The sequence below is a fragment of the Sceloporus undulatus genome, chromosome 4 (assembly GCF_019175285.1).
Source record: "Sceloporus undulatus isolate JIND9_A2432 ecotype Alabama chromosome 4, SceUnd_v1.1, whole genome shotgun sequence".
In the NCBI taxonomy this organism is placed as follows: Eukaryota; Metazoa; Chordata; class Lepidosauria; order Squamata; family Phrynosomatidae; genus Sceloporus; species Sceloporus undulatus.
The window spans coordinates 32,709,301-32,721,082 of record NC_056525.1 but is presented as its reverse complement, the minus strand read 5'-3'; the positions used below and the strand labels follow the sequence as shown (position 1 = coordinate 32,721,082).

Genomic DNA, 11,782 nt, shown 5'->3' with positions numbered 1-11,782 from the left:
GCAACTTTTGCAGCAAATACTGATTCGCCAAACCAAGCATATATAGTTGGGCTTTCCGACTCTTGTGTTTACCGAGATATACATTATTTTGTGAAATACTCAGGGGGAGTTCAATGGCTGAAGAAATTTAAGCCAGTCAAAAGCAAGTTATAATGTACTTTCTGGGCAGATTCTTTGTATACACCTGAGAAGTCTTTAGGAAAAAGCATTATCCTTTGAAATAGGTGCAGTAGCACAAGGAGCCAAGCTTTGTCTGCTGCTTCCCTTATTGCTTTACTAGACTTTGTATATCTTCCTTGATATACAGCGCTTCATAAATAAAGGATAATAATAATAATAATAATAATAATAATAATAATAATAATAATAATATAATAATATCTTACCCAGAGATATGCAACCTTTTTATTCCTAAGGGGGCTTTGCGGTTGGATTTGGAAGTTTGCAGGACATATTAGCTTTGATCTAAACCTTCCTTCCCAGTCATTTGTGATGTAGTGAGTTTTTCTTTTATCTTAAAAGACATAGGGTGGAATCTTACTGGTTATGTCCAGTTAGAGATAAACCATTAGATCAAACTGAGTGGTAAGTCAACATGTAGGTAATGGGTCTACTCTACTGAATAGTAAATAGGATTTAGGCCACTCTTCCAAGATAATTGATTGGCTAGTGAATATTCCCTTGATTTTTATTACTAGCTCACAATACCAGGCAAAAGATATCTGCAGCCCTGAAATCTGAAGTCAGTACAATTATTTCTATTAAATCCTCATGGTCCACTCCCAGTCCATCAGTGAAGCTCCTGCCTGTCAGAGGTTTAGTCCTGCCATACGTTTGTTCATTTTCCAGTTGATCACATACCTCTGTATCTTAGCTCTCATTAGAGAAAAAAAGGATATAAAAATTTTGCTGTATATCATGCCATTTTATTTTCAAACTGAACCCAAACAATACATTCACCAGTCTAAGCAGATGTAGAGAACACACCCTTTTTTTCCTGGCAGCTGTGTATGGTAGACAATGGCATTCCTGACAATATCAACACTCACAGGTAAATACTTGTTTTCTTCCCACTGCTTCAGGAGTCAGAATCTTTCTAACATAAAACTTGAGAATGCCTTTAACCAGAATGAGATGGGAATAAGCTGATCTACAGTTCCATCAGCTTGGCCAGGACACTGACAAAATCCTCTAGATGGTTATTGTTGACATCTTGAGGCCTAGAAACGAGAAATAAGAAAGCTTGATGTGCCAGTATATTTCTGTTTATGTGGGGTAGAGGAGTACATTCTGGTAATTATACAGACTGGGATGATAGAATGATAGGAATAAAAGAGGCACTCAATCGCCATGGAAAGAGACACGCCATTTCATTTTCAATCCATCTATTCAGAGCAAACCTCATCCTACTGCCCACAAGCAACAAGATTCTATGGAATCTTATTCTATCATATGGAAAATCTGGTACAATAGTCTCTAAACCCTAAAATCTTCAGTAAATAGCTTGAGGGAAATTAGTAGACTTTCTTCATAATGCAAGCAGCAGTTTTTGAAGCCATGAGAGGCTAAGCGTTAGTCATTGGCTCCGATTCTATTGTGAGAAGATTTGTACCCTTTGCCCATCTGTAGCTGCTTATTATTAGTAGTAGTAGTAGTAGTACTTATACCCCGCCCTTCAGCCCTAGAGGCTCTCAGAGCTTACAATTATTATTTTTAATTAGACAGTTCCCTTAGTACCTAAATGACTAATCTGAGGTTCATATGATGAGACAATGTCACTCATTCGTAAAGTTGATGTTTTGTAAAGAAGCCAATACGAAAAGAGGAAGCCACATTACAAGTGGATTGATTCAGTCAATGAAGCCATGACCAGGAGTTTGCAAGACCTGAGCAGGGCAGTTGACCAGAATGCTTGGAAGCCTCAATCAGAGGTTTACCATAAGTCAAAGGTGACTTGATGACAAATAACAAAATTTAGTACTGCCTTTTCTGTTTCTACTCAGTTTCCTTTTTAAAAAAAAATGTGTGTATAAGTGCCTTCAAGTTGCCTGTTGACCTATGGCGACTCCCATCAATTTCATAGGGTATTCTTAGGTGAAGAATACTTAGAGGTAGTTTGCCATTTCCTTTCTCTGAAATAATTTTATTGTAGCAGGAAGCAGTGGCTGATGATCACAAGGTTGGCAATTCAAAACCCAAGTGCCACATGATGGAGTGAACTGTCACTAGCCCCAACTTCTGCCAACCTAGCAGTTAGAAAGCATATAAAAGTGCAAGTAGATAAATAGGTACCACTTTGATGGGAAGGTAACGGTGTTCCATGTGCCTTGGCATTTAGTCATGCTGGCCACATAGAGCTGACTTTGGCAATCCTGGCTCCCTCAGCTATGTAATATAGATTAGATGAGCACTGCCCCCCGCAGTGAAGCACAACTAGACAAACTTGTCAAAGGGAAAACCTTTACCTTTAGGATAATTAATCTCATATACGTTTTATTATTTCCCATCCATTGAGCAGATGAATAGACTGAAACTAAGTAATTCATCTTTGGCTATTTTCCAACTATGGTTGGCATTTTTAGTTGAGGTAATGGATTTGTAACCTAGAGTTATGGATCTGTAACACTGCATAGTCACAATCCTGTGGCACTATTGCCATAATTGTAACTGCCCCTTCCAAACCCATCTTAACAGTGAGCAGCCATATAAAGCAAATGAGATCTGTTCAGCTGGCAATCAGGATGCAGGAGAAAGATGTTTTCAGATGCCTCCCACAGGGAGTAAGGCTCCCATAATCAGAAGGAGGATCCCTACTGCAGTTCCTCATTGCAACCATACTTACTGATAGGAGGGGCTGGAAACATACTTGCAGGTACCAAGCAGCAGTTGAACAGACTTATATTGCTCAGTGAGGCTGCTGGCTGAAGATAGATTGGGGAGGTTGAGCTGGGTGACAAATTCATTCATTCATAAATACATAGGCAATGTAAGTAACCATAATACTTTATATTTTATGGATGCATTTGATCTTGGAGGTACACAAGATTACAACATTGCAAAAACATTCCTTTGCATATTCCAATGAATCTGCTTACTAACCTTTGATTCTGTAACATGGCTCCCAAGAAATTTCTCAGCACCATCTGTTGGTGGTAGCGACTGTCCATAAGGATGCTGTCAGAATGGCGCCTGGTCAAGAATTCATGGTCTTCATCTCCTAGCCTGTCTTCTCTGCAAAAGAGCCAATGTGGCTGTAGTGAATTGACACTACTCAGTTATGGAAATTGAAGATTGATTTTGAAAAAGCAAGCCTTAACCTGAGAGCCAGTGTGGTTCAGTGGTTTGAGTGTAGGACAAGGACTCCTGAGATCGGGATTTCACTCCCCACTTGCCAATGGAAACCCGCTGGGTGATCTTCAACAAGTAACACCCTCTCAGCCCCAGAAAACCCCATGATATGTTTGCTTTAGGGTCATTGTAAATCAGAAACATCTTGAAGGCACACAGTAAGAAAAGTATTCACCTATCTTCAAGTGGTTTGTGTCTGGATAAAATGAGTACACTTAATTTCCCTGATATGAGGTACTAGCAGAAAGGTGTGCCATGCTAGCTGGACTAGCAGCGATTAGAGCTGGACTCCAATACATTTGGAGAGAACCAGCCTGGAAAAGACTATTTCTCATGTATGGAGAAATGGTGCTATCCTGCCAGTTTACTATCTTTAAATGACACTGGAAAGTTATTTTTTTATTTCAAGAGGAAAATAGAATATGAATCCCTCTAGAAAATGACATGCCCAGATGTTTAGATGATAAAGTCATATGAACAGTTTTTAAGTTTTACACTTGGTGTTATCAAATGAAGCCCCAGATTTTCACAGGTAAGTGTGGATGGATTCTCCTAAGAGTTTTTCTTCAAATGCAGTCTTAGATGTTTGCAGCTTATGAATGGAATAAGCCTCCCTTATAGTTAACTGGACTGTGGTTTTAGAGCGTATATAAGAGAAAGTTTAATTTCAAGTGGTAAATTGGAATTATAGGAGCCTGTACCCTTGACAGATGGCTACCAAAATAACAGTAAGAATGAACAGTGATACTCCACTTACCCAAGTCTTTTCCCAACAATGCCCTGCAATAACTTTTGGGCTGATAGTTTGCCCCGGACTTTCCGGTAACTGTCAGTGAATATGGCATCTGCATGACGTTGTATTCTAAAGAAACACAAACTCATAATCATTGTGTTGCGTTGGCTCTTTGTACAGCAGCATAACTCACAGAATCATCTGCTGGTTAGCTTCTCCCTTCACTTTGATGAAGCAACAAACATAATTTACATTTATTCATGAACGCACAGTCCATTAGAGTGACTGGGAAATGCTACTTGTGCTGGAGCATTATGTGTGCTTCTGAGTAACGGCAGAGTATCTGAAGAGGCTACCTTTGGGGGGAGGTGGGCACAAAAAATAGACGTGCTAAAATAGTCAAGACCAATAGGACTCAACTGAACAAACTTGAGTCAGGAGCATCAAAGAAATGCCTTTGGTGGTGGTTATTTTCTTCAAAAGTAATGCATCGTTTAATATGATGATATTGCATTCTAACTTTCTTAAACCTAGAATGTTCCTGAGCCCATCAAGCAAGCATATGGAACCACAGCTACACAAAAGTATACTATGGATGTCTTACAAGTATGGCCTAAATCCAGCTTCCCAAATAGAGGCTGGATGTCCATCTGTTGTAACTTGGAAGTGCTTTGTGAAGTCCTTCATGGCAGGAGATTGCCCTTGTGGTCTCTTCTAACTCTATGGTTCAAGAGAAGACACATGTGGGATTTACATAAGCCTTGACTTGCCATTCAGCTAATGAATGGGGTTTTCAAGATGAGTATAGTGACTGGATTAAGGTTTATGATTTGTATATCATATTTTAATTTTTAAAATATTGATAATATATGCATGCCGTTCTAGAATACCATTAGTGCTTCTTTCTTATATATTACATAATTAATCTATGTAAATCATTGACACAAGATGTGATCACACTAATAGTTTTGTCAACTTATTATTTGTCTCACTGTCCAAGACCCTTGCATGAAAGGCTAGGTTGCTGATGTATAAACTAGTGTTGTGCATTTTTTTTTATTTTTAAAAACCTTTTAAGAAATAATACACTTATTAATATAATATTTTTAAAGGACATTCATGGAAGATCAGCCACCCTCCTTTTCTAGGACATGTCTTAAATTTAAACCTTCTGTCCAGGTGAAATTTTAAAATGTCCTCCATTATGAGGATGTCTAAGAAGCATAAATTTACATTTATATCAGTGTTTTTAGCTTTTATTTTGTAATGTTTTACACTTTTCTTTAATACCCTACATTTTGTGGTGCCTTGCCCTTCTTTGTGGTTATGACATCTGTTCACCCCATGAAAAATGACTCCGCTGGTGGGTAAAATACAAAGACTATGGAACATATCCATGTTCATAGCAAGGAACACCAAAGATATTTTGCTGTCCAAGACTACCCAAATAAAAATGTATAATACCTAAAAAAACAAACCCAAATTATCCTGGCACATTAGTGAATAATCCCACAAGCAGCATTTGTCATTCCTGGCAGTAAAATTAGTATCAAAGTAGCTAGCTAACACTTCTTACACTTTTAAAACCCACAGATCTGCCACTCGAGGAGGCAGATAGCAGAGCCAATCCTGGTTCATCAGAGACATTATGCCAGAAAATACTGTGTGTTGGGAATACTGGCAGCTAGGTCTGAACAAGAGAGGTGGAACCCCACCATTTCAAGGTGAGGTGCCCATCCTCATGTGCATTGACAGAGTGCTCACTCTTGAGAAGCAACAGCACAAGACCACTATAGATTTTATACCCGGAGGAAAGCAGGATATTAGCCTAGAATCTCAGTGGTTCCCAAACTTTGATCCTCCAGGTGTTTTGGACTTCAACTCCCAGAAGCCTTAGCCAGCTTGGCCAAATGTCAGGAATTCTGGGCGCTGAAGTCCAAAAATCTGGAGGACCAAAGTTTGGGAATCACTTAGGAACAATCTTGCATTTTTTTTGACAGGTAGATTTGGGGAGCTAATAACACCCACCTTTTCTCAGCAGGGCTAGTCAGGAAGTTCTCTTCTTCCTGCTCTTCCACGGAGAGATTGTGGCTCTGCACTGGGCCACTTTCTTGCAGCTGAAAGCTCACTGCTTTGCCAGAAATGGGTAGTGGACTGTACCTAAAACAGGAAGCCAAAAACAATACTGCAGGCACTCAGAATAATCCTATGTATGCGTTTTAAATCCATGGTATATTGACAACAGATATTGCCAGACAATCCTGCAAGGAGAGTGGAGTGTTACCTATGAAATATGACAATACTTTGAACATGTCTTCTTTTCTCACAATGATTGTTTGTTAAATGTATTGGCCACACTTTCATCCAACCCCCCCCCCCCCCCACACACACACATTTCAGGATCGTATTCACACAAAATCAAATATTCAGCACAATGAAAAAAAAAATAAAGTGTAAAAGTCAGTGCAATAAAACAGTCATTAAATAGATGTCAACCAGGTGAAAATTATAAAGTTCTATAATCAAGACCCACCAGTTGACACAAGACACAATTATCAATCAAGACATGAGAGTAATTCAGGTGGTGGGATCTTTGCCGTCATGCCCCACTATGGATATTAAACGTGAGTAGAAATCATCTACTGAATCTCCCTCAGGGATTTTTTTCCAGGAATATAATTTTGCTGTTTTGAATTACAGCTTTCAGGATCCCACAGTCAAGATAGCCACTGCTGGTTGGGGGGATTCTGGGAGCTGTTATCCAAGAAACTAACTTTTTCAACATCTGAATATTAACTCTGTGATAGTTCTAGCTGTTGGTAAATTAGTAAATCTTATTTTAGTTTCCCTAATTACCTAATTACCAGTCAGCATCCACTGCGATCAACAGAAGTCTGTTCCTTTGTTGATTGGGAAGCAACTAACTAACATTCCCATGCTTTCCCATGCGTACTTTCCATTGTGAAAGGCAGATGCAGGGTCCCTACTGCAAAAACAAAAGTGTCTTATGTGTGGAGATTAACGATGTCCACAGCTGCCATAAAGTTCAGTAGCCAGTGCAGAGAGATGGTATGGTAAATGCTCTAAAACTGTTCTAATACACACATTCTGATATATGGAATGGAGAGTCTTGCATAACTGATGAAGTAAAGAAATAAACTGAAAAGAAATATTTATTAGGAGATAGAGGTACTGACCTGGATAGATAACTAATATGGCTTCAATAGAGGACATTATCATTTGGGGACAATTGGAAGTATAAACAGGGATTATCCCATGAAAATTGTGCATTTGCAATTAAGATTTTCACATGACGTTGCAATTAAACAGCCATTATCCTGGGAATATCCCAGGAATATCGCACAATTGCAATGAAGCTTTGCACACAACGTCATGTTGAAAAGCGGTTAAAGTGGCATTAACCCATGAATAACCAGACAATAAACAGCAACAAATTATTCACAGGAAAATCCTCAAAATGCTTTCTTACTGTTTATTGCCTGGTTATTTTCTGGTTATTCCCAGGATAATGGCTCTTTTATCATACTGTGTCTGAAAATATTAATTGCAATTTAATAGTAATTGTGCAATTTTCACAGGATAAACCCCATTTAAACTTTCAATTTGCCCCCGTGTGATAAAATCCAGAGCTAACTTAAGAAAATGCTTGCAGTTTCTTTTAATTGTATGCCTTGGTCTCAAGGATTTTCACACAGAGAATGTTTCACCCAGATTATCTGTTTCTCTGACACATAAAATGTTTGTGGCTTTCTGATAGCAAGGAAAAAGGACTGAATTGTTAACCTGGAAGGCATCTGTAGAAGGCTAGTATATATATTTACCCTGGGAAGCTAAGCTAAACATCTGCAAACAATGTTGGTTGGATGGAAATTTGCCCTGGCAACATTTAGATATTAATATTAGAATGTACAGATATTAAACTCAGGATCCCCTATTCTGTTCACATTCTGGTCTATAAACATATTTCTTAGATTGTATGCCATGGGCAGGTTTACTTGATCTATTTTATTGTTTGTATGTACAATGCTGTGAAAATCTACAGAGCTATATAAATAATAATAATAATAATAATAATAATACTAATCCTATCAGTATGTGAGATAGGAAAGCATTTCTTTTTTTCATAAAGTTGGATCCTTGATTCACTAGTCTGGTTTCTAATTTTGTTGGAGTCACTGGGCGAGGCAAAGAAATTCCTCTTCATTGTATGTCTCTAATTGTTTTCCACAGAGTCACCATGATTCCAAGTCAACTTGATGGCAATTAACAACAACAACACAACAGCAACAAGTGGCAGATGATTGAACCTGGCCCCGTGGAAGTCACTGCTTCAGTGAATTGTGGGGGGAAACCTTGTAGCCCTTCTAAAAACAAAGGAATCATCAGATTTTGATGATGTACCAGTCTCAAGATGGAGGATACATTTGTTCAGAGTCATTCTATGCTACACATTCATGTGTTTCTTTACTGAAACATAGGAGTTTTACGCATCGCGTTCCGAGAACAGTTTTTGGAACCCGATTGTGCGGAACGGAACACTTCAACTTACCGCACGTTTTTGTCCCCATCGGGTTCCATCGGGTTCTACATACCCCTAAAGTGTGTCCATATGTGTTCCCTCGGAGGGAACGGATAAAGAAAGTGATCCAGCTTGTGGAAACGTTTTTAAAATGGTCCAAGAAATGTCAAGAGGTACAGGTAATGCGTAATGTAATCCGTTCTTTTTCTGTTCATGTTCTGCCTTGTTGTGTGATTGGCTGAAAGGACTTCCCTCCCTGCATTCTGTTTCCCAAGCTCTAGCCTGGCCCTGCTGGGGCTCCTCGACTGCAGAGTCCCTCAAAGCCTGGCTGGAGCTTGAGAGAGGTGCTCTCCCAAGCTCTAGCCTGGCCCTGGCTGGGGCTCCTCGACTGCAGAGTCCTCCAAAGCCTGGCTGGAGCTGAGAGGGCTGTCTCCCCAGCTCTTGCCTGCCCTGGCTGGGGCTCCTCGACTGCAGAGTCCTCCAAAGCCTGGCAGGGACTTGAGAGAGGCTGTCTCCCCAGCTCTAGCCTGGCCTGGCTGGGGTCCTCGACTGCAGAGTCCTGCAAAGCCTGGCTGGAGCTTGAGAGAGGCTGTCTCCCCAGCTCTAGCCTGGCCCTGGCTGGGGCTCCTCGACTGCAGAGTCCTCCAAGCCTGGCTGGGACTTGAAAGAGGCTGTCTCCCCAGCTCCAGCCTGGCTCTGGCTGGGGCTCCTCGATTGCAGGTCCTCCAAAGCCTGGCTGGACTTGAGAGAGGCTGTCTCCCAAGCTCCAGCCTGGCTCTGGCTGGGGCTCCTCGATTGCAGAGTCCTCCAAAGCCTGGCTGGGACTTGAGAGAGGCTGTCTCCCCAGCTCCAGCCTGGCTCTGGATGGGGCTCCTCGATTGCAGAGTCCTCCAAAGCCTGGCTGGAGCTTGAGAGAGGCTGTCTCCCCAGCTCCAGCCTGTCTGGCTGGGGCTCCTCGATTGCAGAGTCCCAAAGCCTGGCTGGGACTTGAGAGAGGCTGTCTCCCCAGCCTCCGCCTGGCTCTGGATGGGGCTCCTCGATTGCAGAGTCCTCCAAGCCTGGCTGGGACTTGAGAGAGGCTGTCTCCCAAGCCAGCCTGGCCCGGCTGGGGCTCCTCGTTGCAGAGTCCTCCAAAGCCGGGTGGAGCTTGAGAGAGGCTGTCTCCCCACCTAGCCTGGCCCTGGACAAGATTAAAAATGTAGGACCTTCTTTTAAAAATTTCCTGGCCAGGAAATTTTTTTTAAAAATGCTACATTTTAAAAAATGTCCTACATTTTCCCAGTTTTGAGGTCCCCAGGGATGGCAACCCTATGTTTATGTATATGTATAAATAACATTTATATATATATATGTGTGTGTGTGTGTGGTGTGGTGTGTCTAAAAGTATACATACAATTAATATACAATATAAATATTTTAAATATGTATATATACAAAATATATATTATATATAATATAAATATATACACACATATATATTATATATATATATATATATATATTATATATATATCTAATAGATTGCGGACTATATGTGTGTATACATGTGTGTGTGTGTGTGTGTGTGTCTATATGTATCTTGTATATAAAAGATTAGGTTGTGTTTGCACAAATATCTCCTTGTAAAGCCTTTTGTTCTGTGTATGTGGTACTCTGAACAGAATAGACTGTTACAAATACGCATGTGCAAATATTGAAACGTTCTCTATACTTATCACGCTTCCTATAAGGACAAATGCGGTAAATTGTGTTCCCGTTACGTTCTGGAACGCTTTACATTTTCGAATGCGATAATATCCGTTCCCATAACGTTACCATCTTGAAACTTTTGGGAACAGAATAGAAACGTTTCAGCACTGATGCGATAACCTTCACTGTGTGGTAGCTAGTCTGAACATAGTTCTGAATGGTATTAAAGGTCAAGTCAAAGGCCACTAAGGAGATCGCATCTACTTGATGGGAAAGGAGAAGAAATAGCTTTCGAGGCTGGAGACAATCCTATTGTTACATAGATTGAAATAAAAGGTTTTGCCTTCAATTAGTAAGGTCAAACTATATTAAAAGGAATATTTTGTTTTTTTTTATTCTGATTAACTAATTTCCCCCTTCTATAATAAGTATTGCTTTAAGATATGGCCTTGACAACAAAATTAACCTGTTTTAGCTTCCAAAAACAAAGCAAGCTAAATACAAGATAAACAATTGAGAAAAAATGACAAACAGATGTCTGTCATTCTTAAATGAACCTTTTTCATTTAAAAATGACCATGTATATTGACCAGTTTGGCCCCTACTGTCAGCAAAACTTTCCTAAAACTTTTGGATCCAACCCAATGTTTGTTTAATTGAGTGTGCGGCCCCCCGCCCCCCCCGGAGAGGATAAGTGTGAAAGTCACCACCGGAGCGTTGGGTGGGTTAGAGAGGAGCGAGAGGGAACAATGAAAAAAATAGAGGAAGAGAAGGAGAATAGCCCTATCCAGCATTCTTCACCTCTTCTAGGGCAATCTGCAAAAGGGAAAAGAGAGAGGAAAAAAAAATGGAGAGAATTTGGATTCATTTGAATTGCAAAGACAGCCTCATATGCATCCTTGGAGACCACAAACCATTATCAATGCTGGTGGGTTTTTTCCCTTTCTTCTGTTTTTCACAGCTCTGCCAAGAACAACTGAGTCCTTGTTTTTTACTTCAGTGGAACCATCAGACAGTTGCTGAGCAAGAGGTGCTTCCAGCTTCCCAAAAGTTGTGTAGCAATCGGGAAAAGAAGAAGCAACACTATTTACAGCATTCTCTTGTAACCAAGCCAAGACGGCCGAAGGGATGTGCTGCTGGAGAAGAGGCGAAAGAACAGGGGGGCCCCCACAAAAGGTGTTGCAACAGGGAGGGCCGGATGGGGGTGCAGGGTCCAGCCGAGGTCCCAGGCACCGGGGAGCGGTACAGGGCAGGGAGGCGCTACGGGGGGCAGGGCAGCAGACGGGGAGCCACACGAGACAGGGGAGAACAGGGGAATACGACTTCACTGCCAGTGATTCCACCCTGTTAGGACCCTAGCAATTTTTAGTTTTCGGTTATTTCGGATGAATATTGCTAGGAAACTAGTGCTGTTATTAACGGTAATGGCCATTCTCACCAAATCACAGAATCACAGAGGGCAGGAATAGCCT

The 11,782-nt window shown here is 40.8% G+C and overlaps 1 protein-coding gene across 1 annotated transcript in view; it reads right to left on the bottom strand.

Moving 5' to 3' along the window:
* Window positions 1–928: 928 nt before the first annotated feature.
* GHRH (growth hormone releasing hormone) overlaps window positions 929–11,782 on the bottom strand; it is a 15,676-nt gene continuing 4,822 nt past the window's right edge. Inside the window, exons 3-6 of the mRNA XM_042461601.1 lie at window positions 6,110–6,241; window positions 4,106–4,210; window positions 3,100–3,231; window positions 929–1,220 (exon numbers count right to left, since the gene is read on the bottom strand). Coding sequence (XP_042317535.1) covers window positions 1,151–1,220; window positions 3,100–3,231; window positions 4,106–4,210; window positions 6,110–6,241 — 439 coding nt within the window. The 3' untranslated portion in view covers window positions 929–1,150. The remainder of the gene's footprint in view (window positions 1,221–3,099; window positions 3,232–4,105; window positions 4,211–6,109; window positions 6,242–11,782) is intronic.